Here is a 19,367-nt window from a genome sequence, read left to right as displayed (position 1 = left end):
AAGCTCATAATGGACTTAGGTAGAGTAAATGTACTTTTGGATGAGGAGATTTGAGGGCATCCTTATCAAAACACTTAATTGAGTAAGAGAACCTGTTACAAAGAAGCCCAAATGATAATGGAGCTCACTTAAGTTGGAGGCCCTGTTCTTGTAGAGGATTCATGAGAGATTGCTGAATCTAGATGCAGAAAAACTGCCACCAGAAGTTTCCAGAATTCTTCATCCTCTTCTGTCCTGGGGAGGATGAGATACCTATCCCATAGCCATATTGCAGCAGGAGGTAAGCTTACCCAACTTAATTCCCAGCCACTTTTCTTTGGTGATGAGAATTAGAATAAGCACAGATAAACAAATTAATGCCTAGTCTGATTTCATAGCTATTCTAGCTATTTTCTCTTCACTGGTATTACACTGAGTGGGTAGAATAAGAGATATTAGAAAAATTGAGTCACAAACATCAACAGAGATAAACATCTGTGACATAGAGAATCATGGCCACTGAAAGTATCTACCAAATGATAATTAGATAAGTATAAGTGCAAATAAAATGACTGATTAGTGGACTTGGCTTTTTTTCTGAAAAAAATTCTGGAAGCAATTATTAAAGGGGAAGCTTGTGAGTACTTAGAAAAGGAATAAATGGTCATGAAGAGTTGGCATGGTTTAAATTAAGAATGTCATGCTATGAAAGAAGTAAAAACTGGGTCCTAGAGAAAGGAGGTTTTGTTAATTTGCCTTCAGAAGAGTGTAGACTATGAGAATTGCTATTAGTTATTTTTTGAAGTTCAATGAAAATATAAAATTACTCAGTGGGGGAAATGAGCTAGAGCCACCTTGAGAAGTAGAAGATACTATGTTCAAGAATTTAGCAATAAAGAATATCAAAAAAGGATATAGTATCCAATAAACCCATTTTAAACTCTATTCCCTGTTGGCTACCATTGCTTTTAGTTGTAGTTTGCTTAGCCTTGAATGGTCTTTGCTTTGCCAGGCACACACTATCTTGACCAAATCCTTACCTTCATCACTGCAGCCAGGACCCATGCATGGCTGGAAGTCTTGGGTGTCAGGGCATGGAACGCTGAGGTCAAGCTGAGCTTTCAGCATGCGTTGTCGCATCCTCTTGCCTTTGTCACATGTGGATGAACTGCAGGCTGACCATGGGGACCAGTTGGAATAGATGCAGGTCTCAGGGGTGTCATCTGAAAAGAAGGTTTAGTCTTGTTAAAGCAATTATTAAAGCTATTTTGTCCTTCATAGCAATGGAAAGATTTTGTGCATGCATTATCCCAGGGGCACATAGGCTGATGTGGAAGCAAGACCTTTTCTCTCTGTGTGGCCATTGCCTGTCAGTACCATGAAGGTAAGATCATTTGTTTCTTTTATTTTTTTCGACACTCAAGGATTCTGGACAGGGATATTCTGGGCTTTTTGAAAGGGAAATACTTTAGATTTTTTCTTCTTGCAATCTTACATCATAAATGGTATCTCACTTAGAAATTCTTCCAGAATTTCCACCAATGTCCTACCCAGGTGTTTCACTGAGGTTATTTGAATGTGACCCTAAGTCCTTGAAGACTACAGAAAGATCACACCAAGCTGAAGAATCTTTTGTTATAGACACAGTGTTGGCTTGTGTATATTATAGAGGCACAACATCCCAACAAAATCATCATTTTTCCTCACTCTCCTTTAACACTTTAAAAGTTTATAAAGCCATTTACATGTAATCTCATTTGGTTCTCATATCAACCCTATAAATTAAGGGATATTATCATCCTTATTTTGTAGATGAGGACACTGAGGCTTGAAGAGGTTATGTGACACATCCAGGATCATACAGTGAGCAAGTGCCTGAGGCAGAGGACTTCCTGACTCCTGATCCTTTTCTACATAGCACCTCAAGGTTGAATATGGAAGGAAGAAATTTTCAGCCATAAGGGTTGCAAAAGGAATGTCTTTACTGATAAAATCAAGAAATTTGACACATTAAAAATAATACCCCAAAACAGTTGGGCGGGATCTAGGAAAATGTAAACATCTGGGAATGAGACTGGTGGGAAGGGGGACTTCTAGTAGGGAGAGAATCAGTGTCTTTAAATGAGGTGAAGACTTTAAACAGCACGGATGTTGTCAGTCCTGATTATAAGATTCATAAACCAAATACTTCAATATCCATTATCCTAAGATGATGACTTAGGAATAAAAACTTAGAATAAAATAATTTCTAACATTTTTATCAAGCTTACTATGTGTTAGGAATCATGCTAGGTACTTTACAAAGATTATTTTATTTTGTCCTTATAATATTCCTGAGAGGGAGGTACTATTATCCATATTTTACAGATGAAGAAACTAAGGCAAACAGGGATAAGTGATTTGTCCAGGAGCACATAGCTGGTAAGTGTCTGAAATGAGATTTGAACTCTGGTCTTCTTTACTCTAGGCCTAATGCTCTATTCACTATGCCACCTAACTGCCCACTTATTTGTTAGAGATGCCCCCTCCTCAAATTTGTTTATATGTGTGTGTGTGTGTGTGTAAAGACTAAAATAAAGATTTAAGGGGGAGGGATGAGGTAACTATGTGGCACATTTGATAGACTGATGGATCTGGGGTTGGGCAACCTGAGTTTAAATTCTGCCTTAGACATTTACTAGCTTGTATGATCTTGGGCAAATTACTTAATTTCTGTTCACATAAGTTTTTCTCTCTCTAAAATTGGGATAATAATAGTATCTTCCTCCCAGGCCCAGGGTTGTTGTGAGGATCAAATATATTATTTTTAAAGTGCTTAGTGCAGCATCTGGGAAATATAGACACTAAATATACATATATGTTATATATGTATATATTCATCCTTCCTTCCTTCCTTCAGCAAAAAGAAAGAGTGATGGCTAGAGAAGGAGGATCAGAGAATAAAGCATCATAGAAACCAAGAGAATAATTCTTCTAAAAGTTGTCTACATCAAATGTTTCCACTTTCTCAAAAACTATTCTCCCTTCAACCTCTTGCCACCTGACTTCTGCTTTAGGTACCCTATAAAAACTGCTCTTTCAAAGAGTACAAATTACCTCCTAATCACCAAATATAGCCTTTTATTGGTTTTTATCCTCTGACTTCTCTGTAGCATTTGGCACCATTGAACATTCCCCCTGAATGGATACTGTGTCCTTTGATTTCAGAGCTAGCACAGCATCCTGTTTCTCCTTACTCTTTTTAAAAATTAAGTTCTTTTTTAAAAAGTATTTATTTATTACATTTAAATACCCAGTAAACTCCCATCCCTCACTAAAGAAGAGCTCATCAGACAAAAAGATATATGCATATATAAAACTATATCTTATTTCTACTTATCAGTTTTTCTCTGACAGTGGATGTACACAAAACATTCTTCAAACAATATTTCTGTTGAGAAATATAAAATTCTCTTGATTCAATTTGTTTTAATCTTCAAAACTTTATATTTTTAAGATTTTTCCAAAATTAACCTCTTTGTTACTTCTTATGTACCTGATTTTCTTTTTCTCTCTCTGCAATACCATTTAGTACCATAACTTCAACTATCACCTCTATCCATCCAGATGATCCCCCAGTTTATCATTTCAGCTCCTGACATCATCTTTCTAAGCATCAGAATAGAACATCCATTACAATGTCCCATCAGCACATTAAATTCAGCATGTCAAAAAGTTTGCTTATTTTTTTCCAAAACTGGTTCTTTTGACTCACTATTTCTGGGTGGCTTTCATCTTTATTTCTCATCTATCTAATCATTTTCCAATTCACATAGATTATACCCCTCTGTTCAATATCTCTGCACCTAGAGATTCTTCTTGATTCTCACTGCTAATAATTTTGTGCAGGTTCACATCCCCACATGCCTGGACTAAGCAATAACTTTCTAATAAGTCTCTTCATTTGCTCTCTCTCCCTTTCTGGTCCATCCTTCATCATAGCTGCCAGATGCTTCAACATAAATCTTTTCACATCACTTCTCTGCCCCCAAATTGCCCACGACACCCTCTCACCTCTAGAGTAAAATCTCGACAGCTTTTGCTGACATTCATGGCCTTCTACAATTTGACACCTCTCTGCCTTTGAAATCTTATTTCGTATTGCACTCTTCTATGCACTTCAATCACACTGTACTACTCTGTCTCCCAAATATGTTCTGTGCTTTGTTGAGGAGTGAAGGAGTAGTAAGATTGCAGCAAGTGTATGCTACTAGAGGAATTTGACTTAAACGGGAGATGGGATAGTTGCTTGCTCAGAGTACATTTGAGTAAACATTTATATGGGCATGGGAGATCTAAGCACATGTAATTATCTATGGGAAGGAACCAATGAAAACAGACTGCAGATCCATGAGTGAGAGATAAGATGATTAAATAAGGAAAGTCAGATAGAGAAATAGATAGACTATAAAATTAGCAATTAACAATCATTTTAGGGAGGAACTCTTTATTAAATATCAACTGGTTCATTAATTTATTCATCAACAGATATTAATTGAAAACCTTCTTAATCCAAGACCTAATTCTGAGAGCTATAAAATTTACAAAGATGGCCTTTGTTAGTTGGGACTACTGAATATACATAAATAGGTACCAAAGTATGTGCATCTATATATATAAATAGGTAAATACTGTTTGTGTGTACATATGTGTGTATGTGTATATTCAGTTTCATCTAAACATATTTATATGTCTTTCTTTTAAACTCTTACCTTCAATCTTAGAATCAATACTGTGTATTGGTTCCCAGGCAGAAGGGGGTAAGGGCTAGGCAACTGGGGGTAAGTGACTTGCTCAGGGTCACAGAGCTGGGAAGTGTCTGAGGACAGATTTGAACCTTGGACCTTCTGTATCTAGGCCTGACTCTCAATTCACTGAGCTACCCAGTTGCCCCTCTTTATATGTCTTATAGGACCCAGAATTAGGTCTTGGATTTAGTAGACTTTCAGTTAGCATCTGTTGATGAATAAATTATTGAAACAGTTGATACCTAATAAAGAGTTCCTCAAATTTATTTTTTAAAACCCCGATTGCTGAAATGCTGTCTCTCCTTTGCCAGAGATATACAGTTTCACACTCTTATATACCCTTGTGATGGAATGCGACTGAGAGGTAAGGAATGACAAACAGGTTACTTTTGGAAAAAACATGAAACGACCTACATGAAGTTATGGAGTGAAACAAGCAGAACCAAGAGAATATTATAAACAGCAACAAAATTATTGTTTGTAGATCGACTTGTTTATGTCTACCTTCAGACAAAGAACTGATAAATGGAAATAAGACAAAGTTGTATATGTATATATACAACTTATCTTTTTGTCCAATGATGCCTTCCCTAAAAAGGGGAGGGGAGAGAGATATCAACTGACTAATGTAAACAATAAATAAGTAAAAATAGATCACCTTGATTCATATATCTCATCCAATCTGAGCCCCTTCCACACTTTTCCCCATTTCAAAACACCTGTCTTCATCTATCCTTTCTTCTTTTCCTCTTGGCTCAGAGAAAGAAGTGTGACCAAGGCCAAATTTCCTTTGATATCTTTAATCCTCTCCCCTCCCCTACCTGGGAAGCAATGGAGTTCAAATGAATGAGCCCTGGAGTTAGAGGATTTAGGTTCAAATCTTATATCTGATAGTCACTACTTTGAGGATCCCAAGAGACACTTTACTTCATGAGCCTCAGTTTCCTTATTTGTAAAATAAGGGGATTGGGTTTATATGCTTCTGGCTGTAGATATATGATCTAATTAACCTACAACCTCTTGTAGGATTTTCTTCCTCTAATTATCACATCTCTCACTCCTATACCTTCAATAAATCCATTTTCAATGGTTTCTTTCTTGTTTGGCTGTTATTATCACAAAGATGATATATCCAAGATACACTGGAGGATGAAATAAACTGTATGCTTGTGTAGCAAAAATGTAATTAAACTATAAAAACAATCAGAAATACCTTCATCTTTCTCTTCTGGAGCCAGATCAGCCACAATATCATCAATATTATCAGGCACGATGTTGCATTGTTCCCCCTGCAGATAAAGGTTTTTTTTGACAGTGGAAATTAAAGGAAGGAATGTTTTTGTTTGAAAGATAAATCAGCAGACAGCACCCAGAACAGAGTGTTTTGTGCCTCAATTCATAGACTTTTGTAAGGGCTTAAGATTTACCATAAATGAGATAAGATCAGACTCTGAGAGGAAAAGAAAAGCAAAGAAACTTTGTGACTATGATTTAGCATGGGGGGGGCAGTGTAGAGAGAAATCATCTGATCTTTAGAACCATTAGGATCTCTACTTCAAGATAGATAGGAATCAAGTTGCTTTTTTTGTGTTATTGCTGTTTTACAACTATTAAATGATTCACATACTGAAGCTCAGTAATCATGTTCCTAAAAAAGAGGGCATCTTATCTTTTATGATTACCTGGTTGGCATTTTACTAAAGAGGACCAGGAACCCTTATTTGTATTACTAGCCTGGTGAATACCAATTTTATTGGATATATATATTTTATATATATATCTCAGTATTTTTTGAGACTAAGGGAGGTTAGAGCCCTCATGCTCTGATCAAGACCATATGGGGAATGTCATGTCAACTTTTGAGCACTACACCTGAGGAAGAGCAGTGACATAGATGCTCAGAAGTCAACCAAGATGGCAAGAAGTGTCAACACTATGTATCATGAGGACTGGGTGAATGATAATGCTATTTAGTCTGAGAAAGAGAAGACTTAGGGAAGACAGGACAATTATCTTTAATTATCTAAAGGGATATTATATGGAAGGAATATCAAGCAATTTCTTGGTCTCAGAAAGGATAACCAAGAAAGGAGGTAAAAAAAACACAGGAGACTTTATTGCTCAAAATAAAAAATTTAAATTTCCTAAGAATTATAATTGTCTGAAAATTAAATGGATTGTTTTAGAATTGAAAAGCAATTCCTCAGTCATTGTGGCTGGAATTCATACTTTGGCTAAGGGTTGGACTATTAGGATTCTTTAGTGTTAGGAGGGTCTGCAATGGAGTCAGGACAACTCTGGTGACAGGGAAATGACTTTACTTAGATGATTCTCTGGTTGCCCAGTCAACTGAAGGCTCACCCCCATACCTTTCTTGCAATTCTCTCGATGACAACTCTTGCTACTTGAGTGATGGAACCTCCCTCAGGATCATAGAAAGGACTCTGAGGGTGATCTAAACTTGTCAGAGGCCGGATTTTCTCTTGAGGAATTGTTGGCTTATTGGGTGACTATAAAGAAAAGAAGACATAGGCTGAAGCAGCAATAAATACAGACGAAAGATGCAGAAGCCATTTGATTTTTACATATAAACTGGATCCAAATGGAGAATAATAACAGAGTCAGGCAGTCACCTCATGGCATTGAAAGAGCTCAAGCTCAATGTGAAAAGAATGGTTTTAGCATTTGCTCCATGAAACAACATTGAAGGTGGAAATGCAGAATAGTGAAGGACCATCATCCAGAAGATTGCTGCTACTTTCAATTCTCCTTAGAATCCCTTGTGTCTTGTGAGCAACCACTCTTTTGTCTATAACAGACTTCATGAATTTTTTAAAGTAAAAATATTTCCAGCGGGCATTTCTTCATGCAAATACTTGGTTTTGAAGAGAGGCCAGAGAGACAAAAAATGAATATGAATGGGAAGAGATCAAAATAATGATTTATAATAGGGAAGGGAAAGGAAATAAGCATTTATATAGAACTTAATTTGTCCTAGGCACCTTTTTTCAAATTTTATCCCATTTGATCCTCACAACAATCCTGGAAATTAGGTTTTACTTATACATTTTACATATGAGGAAATTGAGGTAAACAGGTGGTATGCCTAGCAGTACACATCTAGCAAATGTCTAAAGTCAAATTTGAACTCAGAACTTGACTCCAGATCTCCTGCTCTATTCCCTGTACTATGAGCTGCCTCTATATGATAGGAGTATAATAGAAAATTTTAAAAATTTACTTTAGAGCGAAGAAGCATGCATGAGGGAAGCACATGAAAAACTATTTAGGATTTGTTTTTAAAAGACTGATGTCTGATAAAGAGAGAGACCTGGAATTTAGAGAATCATGTTAACATTACCTTTTGGGTTTATTTTATTAAGTTATGTGCATCCATGTCCCATCTCTCCTATGAGACTAGACTATAAATCCTCAAAGGTAGAGAGCCCGTCTCTTCTTCTGATGTTCCATAGTGCTTAGCACTGAATTCAGAATATAATTATGAAATCCAACTTTTGAAAACAAGAAAAGTAAGTTCATAACAAGGTGATGACCAAGGAAAACAGTCAGAGATAGAGTAAAAGGGGTGGTTATGAGGGCAAAGAAAAATTTAAGAGGGATGAAGCCAAGAGACAGTCTCTCAGATGGGACAGATAATGGCCTCACAATTACATGAGTAAATATTTGTTGTTTAGAATTGAGCTGAATTGACTGGAACTGGTCTAAGAGTCAGAATTAACTAATCAACAAGCATTTATTAAGGCCTTTTATGTGCCATGAACTGTCATAGGAATTGGGAATACAGAGGCAAAAATGAAGCTATCCTTGTCCACAAGGAGCTTACATTCCATTGGGGGAGATAATATAGACATATATCAGTAAAAAGAAAATTCAAAGTTATACTAATAGCTAGCATTTATATAGTACTTGAAATGGACAAAGCATCTTACTTATATTATTGATCCTTACACCAATGCCGGGAGGTGATTGCTATTATTATCCCTATTTTATAGATGAGGAAACTGAGTCTGAGAGGTTGTGACTTGTCTGAATTTGAACTTAGGTCTTACTTATTCGAGATCTAGTGTCTATTCTTTGTACCATTACCTATTTTTTCTAGCACGTGGTGTGGGAGGCACATGTAGCTGGATGGAGGGGAGGCAGGAATTGGGAAAGCCTTCATATAAGAGATTTGGGATCAAGTCTTGATTGTGTCATTTCCAGCCACGTAATTCTGAACAAATTGCTTCATATAGGTGAGTTTTTCTCCGCATCTGTGTAACAGGGAAAGCTGATCTTACCCAGATATGAAGAAGGTGCTGGTGTAAATCCTGAAGCATGCATTTTTTTTATTAATAATATTTTTTGCCTCAAATTGATATACCGTGCCCCTGGCTTCCTTCTCTTGTCCCTTCCCTTTCCTTCCCCCAACCTTATCCTGAGGGTGAATAAACAGAGCTTTTCTCATTTTGTTCAGGTGTTGCTTCCTTTCCCCAGACTGGCATTCCCCCACAGGCACTGTCTCTCTCTCACAGACAGATGATCTGTTCTCTTGCTCAGTGTCCTCCTCTCAAATTCTGACAGGTTTCCTTGTCTGAATCCCCAGCAGTAACTTCCTGAGAAGGCTCTAGGCTTTTGTTCTTTCACAGAGGAAAAGCTGGCTTTCAGCCCTTTTCTCAAATTAACCCTCTAGCAAGCAGAAGCAGAAGATGTAAACTCTAACCCAGCATAGAAACATGAAACATAAAAACACAGATGTAGGTCTCTAAGGCCAACCCAAAGGTGAGAAGGATTGCTTGCAAGCTAGTGTATATCCATTCTCTGTTTGCTTATCTCTAGTGATTCAACTTGATTCACAAATATTTATTGAATAATCAATGAGCATTTTGAAGTACCTACTATGTACAAAGCACTGTGCTCAGCATTGGGGACACTGGAAGAATTGAAATAATATTTCTACCCAGATATATATTTTATAAAGTTTATTGGAAAGGGTAGACAATCATTCCTATAAGTAACCTGACTATGTTGTCCCTAGCCTGCATGTCTCTTCCTCCTTCCCTTCACCTGACTGCTCTGTTCCTGACTTCCTCCTTCCTTCTCTTCTCAGTTCTTCCCCCTCACAAGCCCAAAGCCTTGACTTTGATTGATGTAGAGGGACACAAACCTGGCACAACTGTGTTATCTCAGGAATGTTTGATGGACAGGTCAAGCTCAAGTTACTCAGGAGAGGGAGGGGATGATCTTCCTTGACACAACACAAAGAAAATAGTTATAATAGTCAAAATAAAGAGTAAAATGGGCCTGAATTAGGGTAGTGTAAATGACAAAAAAGGATTAGATGCATTTTCTGGAGGCTTCTGAGGAGGTAGAACAACCTCAATTGGCAAGTGATTTGATTAGATATGGGGGAGGAAAATTGGGGAGAAGCAAAAAGTGAGGATGATTTAGGTACTTTAACCTAGAAGCAAAACACAAAGAGGGGAATCTGAATTGGGATGGTTTTAGACGATTAGTTCCATTTTGTAGGTATTAAGTTTGAGATGATGATGGAACACCTAGGTGAAGATATCTACCTGGAAGTTGCTAATGTGAGCTTGATGCAGACTCTGTATATAAATTTGGGTACTATAGGCATGAGATAATTTAATCCATGAGAATTGATGAAATAAATTAGAAAGGGTATAAACAAGAGATTTCAAAGCAGGAACTTATGGGGTATACACACTTAAGGGTCAGGAGATGGATGATGACTCCCAGGAAAGAAGATAGAGAAGAATCCAGAGAGAGCAGTGCCACTGAGGCTGTCCCCTTTTCCAATTCTTTTTTTTTTCTGAACTCACTAACTGAAAGCAGAATTTAGAAGAATGGTAGAAGTTTCAGAGAGGTGGATTTTGCATCAACGTAAGGCAAAACAACAACAACAAGCCACAATCAGAATCGTCTAAAAGTACCAGATGAGATTCCTAGCACTGGAAGTTTTCACAATGATACTTTGATGAATATATTGTAGAAAAGATGCATACTGAGGTGTAGGGTGGGCTATGTGCCACACTGAGTTGCTTTTTTAATGCCCTGATTTTTTGACATGCTTGTCTGTATCTTGCATTTGGAATTTAATCACATGCTACCTTGTGCTCTTTTGTATACTGCTCATCTATTATTTCATTTTGCATGTGTATATCTTGTCATCTCAGCCTGACTGTGAAATCCCAAAGGTTGAAGGTTGTATAATACATTTTATTGTACCCCCATCAGTGCTTGGAAGCATATGGGCCTATTAAATACTTGCTGAATGAAGGTGTACAATGAACCCAATCCTGCGAGTCATTCTATATATGGAATTCATACATCTAAATCATAAGAAAAATATATATGGGGTCAGTCCTATGGCTAGTGATACTATTGCATCACATTTAGGAGAAGCAGCCTGGGAATTTAATTATCCTTCTTTGTCTATGATTGTGTTCCCAGTCTAAGTAGAGGAAAAATCTGATTCCCTTTGGGCCATGATGAAGATTCAAATGATTTCATTTGGTTTTCTAAGTTCTGGTTGTAGGAAATCATAAAGATTTCTTTAAGTTCATATGAAGATCAGGCCTGGATGATTTAATATTAAAAGAAAGAAGTAAACTCTCAAAAAATCTCTAGTGGCCTCATCAGCATGCAAGCATTCTAAAAAAGCAAGGCTGAGCCAAAAAAATAAATCTCCTGACTTGTGTATAATACCTTGCTCTTTTCAAAGTGATTTCATATCCATGACCTCATTTCATCCTCACAATAGCTCTTGTGAGGTTGGCTAGAGCCGGGTTCTATTTACAAAACAGGAAATTGGGGTTCAGAATGTGGAAGTGAGTTGTCTAAGGTCACACTATTAGTAAACATCAGAGAGATAACCTATCCCTGGGGCTTCTGATTTCAAGTCCAGAGTCTTGCCCATTGTACTACACTGCCTCTCAGAGTGGTAAGATGCTCTCATTAATGAATTTGAACAGGGGGAAAAACCCACTCATCTGGTCTTTAAAATGTTCTCTGCCCACATACTTGTGTGCTGGCCATGCTGTGTAGCTCCCAGTGCAATCTGTTCTTGCCCTGGTTCACATAAATAATCATTCACCTTCAAGGTCTATCTGCCTGCCTGCACTGAAGAAAAAAAGGGGACTTAGTTTGGGACTTTTTTGTGTGTATTTTCCTTTTCAGGCAGTGACCCTAAACAAGGGATTGTCCTGGCTAAAAGTACAAGCACTTTAAGAATAAGGAAGAACTGGAGCTAGGAGATAATCTCCTTTTTGGCAACTTCTCTGTAGCTACTTGGCTGGAAAATGGTTTAGTCAGATCTGTTTCTGCTGGAAAAAAAGAAAAAGATTGAGACCCCTGCAGAGAGATTTTCTGTAGTAGCAAAGTGTCTCCCTACTAGTTCCATACTTGGACAGAGATCTCAAGATTATTAAATCATGTTAAGTTTCCTAGGAGTCTTTGCCGAACCCACCATTGCAAATAATTCTCTCTCTCTCTCTCTCTCTCTCTCTCTCTCTCTCTCTCTCTCTCTCTCTCTCTATATATATATATATATATATATATATATAATATACATACATACATATATATGGGTATACATACATATATATTTATACATAGTTAATAACAACAGACATAGAGAGTTTATAATACAGTTAATAATAACAACAACAATAATAGACATCTATCTATATACCTTGCTAGCAAGTGTCTGTGGCCAGATTCAAACTTAGGAAGATGAGCTTTCCCATACTCTGTCCCATACAACATCTAGCTGCCCCATGGCTATGGTTAGACAGCTGGTAAGTAACAGAGATGGGATTAGAATTGAGGTCTTTCTGACTCTACGGTCAGCTCTCTATTATGCCACATTGTCTAAAAGCAACCATCCCACAAATATTTATTGGGTATCTATATCTTTATCTTATCTAGGAAGCAGAATGGCATCAAATAATTATGGATGATTGCTCCTGCCTCTGCCACTTACTAGCTATGTAATGCTAGGCAACTTAACCTCTTTCAGACTATTTCTCCATCTATCAGATCTGTATAGTAATAACATCTACTTCATAGAATTATTGTGAGCAAACAATCAAAATGAAGCTATATTACTTTGCAAAAACTTTAAAAAGCTATCAAAATATGAACTATTATTCCTTCATTTATTTATTTTTATCATGCAAAACATATTTCCATATTGTTCATTTTTGTAAGTGACTAATCATATAAAACTGAAACGCCAAATAAACTTGTGAGGTCATACAAGAAGTCTTTGATACTGTTCCTATGATTGGAAAACTTGCAATCTGGATGGGGAGGCAAGACTCACCTACAACAAACCAGGTACAAGATAACAATGATGGAACATAATTAAGAGCTAAGTAACATATAACAATCCCAAGTATTCCTGGGGTTCAGAGGAAGGAGAGTTCATTCAAGTCCATACTTAGTCAATGATGGCTTTCTGGAGCATAGTGAATTTGAGTTGGGTCTTGAAGGATTTGTAGAATTTCCTCTTGGTGTCTGGTGTTCCTAGGAAACAGCTTAGGGGTAGTGTATAGAATGATGATTTCAGAATCAAGAATACCCGAATTTGACTTCTGCTTCTGACACACGTTGGTTGTGCAACTCGGTGTTTTAAGAAATGCTTTAAGACTGCAAGTTGCAGAGAATGTGCATCCTTGTAATGGTAGAGGAAGTTTCCTCAATTAGGATTTCACTATGTGAAAAAAATCACAAGTCCAGTTCCTATCCTTATTCTAGTATCAATTAACTCTTGAAAAAGACATGGCCAAGAGATTAAGAAAGAGCTCAGGAAGTCTTCTTAGACCTGTACTTATGGCATAGTTTGATGTACAAGATTTCCTAGAAGAATACACATCCAACACAGGGCAACACACACAACCCACACACACACACGCCCCTCCCACCCCCCCGTACTGTTGTGCCATAAAATACCTTGCCTGTCTCTAGTTTTTTCTCCTCAGAAAAAACTTCTCACTCAACTCTATAGCCTAAGTATAATGGCCAGTTTAAGATTGTTAGTACATTATTAGGCAACTGAGGTCCCTTCCAATTTTTATATTTTGTGATTTTATGAGTCTTTTTACTCAGAGAATAAAAGTCTTTACAATATTTGGCACATAGTAGGCATTTAATACAAACTAGTTGAATAATTGCTATTGCAAAGATCATATGAATCCAATTCACCAAGTATCAATTTATCACCTACTATAGGGATAGCACTTTGCTTCGGCACAAGTTCCTACCCTCAAGCAGCCTGCAGCCCATCTTCCAATACTATGTTTCTTAGTGCCAGTTCAGTCTGATTTAGAGAAAAACTTCATCAGCCACAGGTGATAATTGTCAGTTCCTGACTTTCTTCAACTCTCCCATCACTAAACTTATCCAGTGCAGCACCTGAGACTTACAAAGAAACAGACGTGCTTCCACTTTGCTCCTACCACTTTAGAATGCTTACAATAAGGCATCCAGGACCAGCATTTTATTTAATCTTCACTCACCACTCCCCTTGAGAGGGAGGAATCAGAGTAAAGACTATTATCAAAGGCAAAATAGAAAACATTTTCATTTCCTTGAGGAAAACTTTGGTGTTTCTGAACCTGGAAAATATTGTGCAGCTCTGGTCTTTTTAAAGGACATTTTAAAGAAGGAAAATGGACTGCAATCTTATAATAATCTTCTGTCTAGAAATATGACATTCAAGAAGATGTTGCTAAAGTCTTTAAAAACCATAAAGTACACAGATTGGAGTAATCACCAAATACAGGTACACCAGAACTGGTTGGAAGGAAGGGGGAGTCACCCTGAACTTTATGGAATTAAGCTGAAATAAAATAAAATGTTATGTTTTATTCTTATTTGTATGTAGAAAGTTAAAGTTTGTGGGGGTATGTGAATGTGATGGAATACTATTGTGCTGTAAGAAATGATTAAAGAGATGGTTTCAGAGAAACCTGGGGAAACTTATAATCACTGATGCAGAATGAAAGGAATGGAACCAGAGAACAATTTATACAATATTTTAAAAACAATTTGGAAATATTTAGAATTCTGATCAATCCAACAACCAAAAACAATTCCAGAAGACTCATGCACACCTCTTGATAAAAAGTATGGGGGGCAGCTGGGTAGCTCATTGAGATTGAGAGCCAGGCCTAGAGATGGGAGGTCCTAGGTTCAAATCTGACCTCAGACACTTCCCAGCTGTGGGACCCTGGGCAAGTCACTTAACCTCCATTGCCTAGCCCTAATATCAATACTAATAATCAATATTTGATTCCAAGACAGAAGGTAAGGGTTTAAAGAAAAAGTATGGACATAGAGTTTAAAATGAGACTTATTTTTATTTAGCCAATTTACAGACTTGTTTTGTTTAATTGGACATGTTGTTTTTTTTAATTTTCTTGCTTTTCCCAAAGGGCTCAAGAGTGCTAGGAGGCAGTGGGTAGGAGACATATCTTTGAAAAAAATTAGTTTATTTTTAAAAATTCATGGAGAAGAGATCCAGAGGGTTGTCAGATAAAATAAAGATGATCCTTGGACATCACCAGCCTCTGAGGTGGACATCAGGAAGGATAATTGTGCCTTGCTAAGACTCATCACTTGGGGGATCAGTCAGGGACAGAGTCTTGGGAAAGCAGAACACTAGTACTTAATATTTTTTCCTGTGACTCTTGGTAATGGTTGGGGAAGCAAATGGCCCATAGATTTAGCCACCTCACAAAAGAATGAGGCCATGAATCAGCAGAGTTTACAAGCTTATTTCACTGGCTGAAACAATAAGGCACCCTGAGGGAGAGACAAAAGATAGCTTGTGCCAATGAATAACCAACAACAAACACTATCTTGACCACCTCCTCCCTTTAAGACCCCAATAAATATAGTTCAAGATCCTGAACCTTAGAGACTTAGAAATAGTGGTACCCTTTAGACTACTAGTTCTACTTCAGTCTAAGACTCCAAAGCCATCATTTAAAGGAGAAATCACTGTGAAGAATGGACCTTCCTTCCTCACCACCACTACCATAAACCGACAGGGGAATCCAAAGGTCCTGATAATGGCAGGTCCTGAGAATCTCTTGTCCTCATACTACCAATCCTGCTTCCACCCCAACTCCTAGGAAACACCCCCTTTGGAAGTGAGATGTGACTGTTACTTCTAGGGACTCTATAACCTCAATTATAGAAGACTAAAAAAAGAAAGATCAACCAAGTTCCTTAGCATTGCCAAGTAGTTCAACATCAGAAACCAATAGAATTTTATCAGCGTTAATGGTATTAAAGTGAATGCTGCCTTACTCTCAGCTTTGCCACTATACCCTAAGTATGTTTGTACCTTACTTGCAGCTGAAACCTTCCATATGCATTGACACCCATATTTGAACATGAATTCCTTGAGAGGGGGGATGTTTTATTTAGTTCTCTATTTTTAGCCTTAGCATAGAGATTTGTACATTATTAGTCCTTAATAAATGCTTATTTATTCATTCTTTAATACTAAGTTTTAAGAGACAACTCACATATACATACCTCATAGGTTACTCCACTGTCAGTGCCAGCATCCCATGGAATTAGGTCTTGGACCACTTTCTGAACCCAGCCACATTCCTTGGTACAGAGGTCTTCTGCAGACAAGCCAACATTCCAGTCTGGGCTAGGACCAAGCATGGTCAGGAAGGACATTAAGTGTCGAGTTCTATCCACAGAGAATTCTGCTGATGGTGCTGCTCTCCTGGAAACAAAAACCAGAAGCATGTAATTGCTCCCATTGGCTCTCTTTATTATTTGGCTCTCTTTCTGAGTGAGGCAAGTACGTATTTTGGCCACTCTGTGCTGTCTGCCAGCAACTTGTTCTTTTTCATGCATCACTTAAGAAAGAGAACATAGGAATACCTGAGGTCAGCCTGACATTCTAGGATGTTCCTATGATTCAGTTCTCAAGACCTTCATAAAGACTTCATCTAATCTTGAAAGCATTCAATATATATATATATCAATGAGTAAATATATAATTCTAGAAAAGAGTAAATAAGTTTTTAGAAGATTAAATCTATCCCAACTCTCAAACCTGATTATAGATGGGAAAGGATATGCAATTGCTCCAGTACAAGTTAAAGTTCCTTCTTCCTTTAACTTTTCTTTTACTGACTTCATAATACCCTGTGAACAGCAGTTATCATAGACTCCCCCCTTAAATCCCAGTTCCTTTCCCTCATCTCCATTTTCCACTGATGATTTGAGTTCATCATGTCCAAAATCAAACTAATCATCTTTTTCTCATACCTACTCTTCTTCCTTACTTCTCTGTTTCTGTTACTAGTTGTCCATATAAGAAACAATTGAGTCCTCTTTGATTCATCCCTATCCTTGGCTTTTCCACCTCTATTCAAACCACCTTAGCCTATCCAATATCTCTTTGCAATGAATTATCCAAACCCTTTCATTTCATTTCCACTGTCATCATCTTAATTCAGATATTAATTACTCTTTGCTTTATTTATTTGCCTTACCGTTCCAACTTGTATTCCTGACTCTAGTTTCTCCTTTGTCCAATCCATTCATCACTATGATGCTAGCTTAATCTTCCCAATGCACAGGTCTGATCACTCCTCCCCTGACCCATCTCACCCCATCATGGCCTCCTGAATAAAACCTTTGCAAATCCTTACCCAGTATTTGTGAAGTCCCACACACTGGCCTACACAGAGCACCCCACATTTTACTTAGCTACCTTTTATGTTTTCTATTTGAGTAATCATAGACTATTCCCAAAGTTCATTTTCCTGTCTCCCTGAATTTTATCCTTCCACATCTCAACCTATTCATAGTAGTGTCTCTAAGAAGAGAACAGCTTTCTCCAAGAATCCTATCCATAGTCAGAATTAATCATAATTATAACAATAAAACATATTTAGATAATACCATTAATCTCAGAATTACCTCTATTATATCACTGATCCTCACAACTCTGTAAGAAAGGTGCTAATTATTAACATCATTGAAAATGGTCCAATTGTGGTCCAGAAAGGTTGTCAAGCAGCTGGTCCATGTTAAAAGCAGTATTTAAACCCAAGTCTCCTGATTCTGTGTTCAATACTCTGGTACATATGTTTTAAATAGATTAAGTCAAATATGAGAAAATGAGACATAGGATGGATGGCTCAATGTATGTTTAATTAAAAGTACAATGCTTCAAAAATAGGTTGCACTTGAAAAAGTAGTCCCTATATTACATAATATATCATAAAATCACTGGATTCTACTTATAAATATTAGCTGGAAAAGTGATTGACATTTGGCCCAAAATGGTTGCCTTCTTTATTCACTCTGATAGGATCACACATTTAAAGAGAGGGAAATTATCCAACACACAAAGTCAAGGCCATTATCAGGGTCATAGTTTAATTCCCTTGTCGAAGCCAAGGATTAGACTTGCTCTGTGTGGTCCCTTCCAACTCTGAGATTCTACCATTCTGATTCTCCATTTGACACCTGAATGCCTTGGTCTGCATTTCCCCCATAAATGAAATGAGGGATTCTAACATTCATGAATCTCTCCAAATTGCAGAGGAGAAAGAACACAGCCTTTTACTTACTCCCAATTAGAAGGCATTTATGCATCCGTCCTGCTCAGAGGTCCAGGGGGATGAATTCATTGCTATCCCTGGCTTCACACAATTGCTTAGGCATTCATTGCTCCCATCTAGCTGTCTCAAACATGATAAAGAGGGTAAGGGGCTGAGTTAGACACACTGGACTGTTGCTATAGAGACCAGCAATTCAATCTTGGTTCTTCCTTTGAATCCTCATGCTGAGGAAATGCTTCCTGAATAATACCCCTCTGAACATTCTTGTGTGAGGTTACTTCATTCATATCCGAAGTGACAAGATCCTGGAGCCTTGCAAAACATCAGACTACAATGTTCAATGCTATGTGAGTTCACATTCTTTCTGGCACAATTGGAACTGGGGGAGGAATGGTGGATTCACGCAAGCATGTCATTGCAGGGGAGGAGCAGGGAATTCAAGGAGCCACCATTAAAGATCATGGCTTCAGAGAGATGCGTAGAGTCAAACAAATATTCAATTCCCCTGACACAGTCTGTATCTTACCTCCTGGTCTAGTACTGATCTCCCAGCTTCTACCTCTCTTTTTATTACTGGTTTTCTAGTGTGCTTTTACACTTTAAGTTTTGGTACTTTAAAGAAAATCTTAGCAACCAATCTGATCTGGATTGCAGGTTCATATTTACATGGATCCTGACTTAAACTCTCTCCCTCTCCTTAAGAGGGGATTGCCTTTTAACTATGGTATTGTTTGATTAATCACAAATGAGGAACTTTTCCTTGGGCAAAAAGAACATTATTTTCTAATTCCCTAAATAGAAAATCATAGGATCATAGATTAAGAGTTGGAAGAGACCCTAGAGCCTAATGAAATAAAGTTTTTATTAAACATCTACTATAAACTGGACACTGTGCTTAGTGCTGGGAACACGAATATGAAAAAAAATCTGAAATATAATAATCCCTGCTCCCCAGCATTTTAATTCTAATGGG

At 37.5% G+C, this 19,367-nt stretch overlaps 1 protein-coding gene across 1 annotated transcript in view; it reads right to left on the bottom strand.

Moving 5' to 3' along the window:
• SPON1 (spondin 1) overlaps window positions 1-19,367 on the bottom strand; it is a 444,045-nt gene that overhangs the window by 11,399 nt on the left and 413,279 nt on the right. Inside the window, exons 8-11 of the mRNA XM_001377891.5 lie at window positions 16,338-16,539; window positions 7,136-7,276; window positions 5,980-6,055; window positions 1,020-1,202 (exon numbers count right to left, since the gene is read on the bottom strand). Coding sequence (XP_001377928.2) covers window positions 1,020-1,202; window positions 5,980-6,055; window positions 7,136-7,276; window positions 16,338-16,539 — 602 coding nt within the window. The remainder of the gene's footprint in view (window positions 1-1,019; window positions 1,203-5,979; window positions 6,056-7,135; window positions 7,277-16,337; window positions 16,540-19,367) is intronic.

The sequence above is a fragment of the Monodelphis domestica genome, chromosome 6 (genome assembly GCF_027887165.1).
Source record: "Monodelphis domestica isolate mMonDom1 chromosome 6, mMonDom1.pri, whole genome shotgun sequence".
NCBI lineage: Eukaryota > Metazoa > Chordata > Mammalia > Didelphimorphia > Didelphidae > Monodelphis > Monodelphis domestica.
The sequence above is the reverse complement of the archived record's forward strand: the minus strand, read 5'-3'. Positions and strand labels throughout refer to the sequence as shown.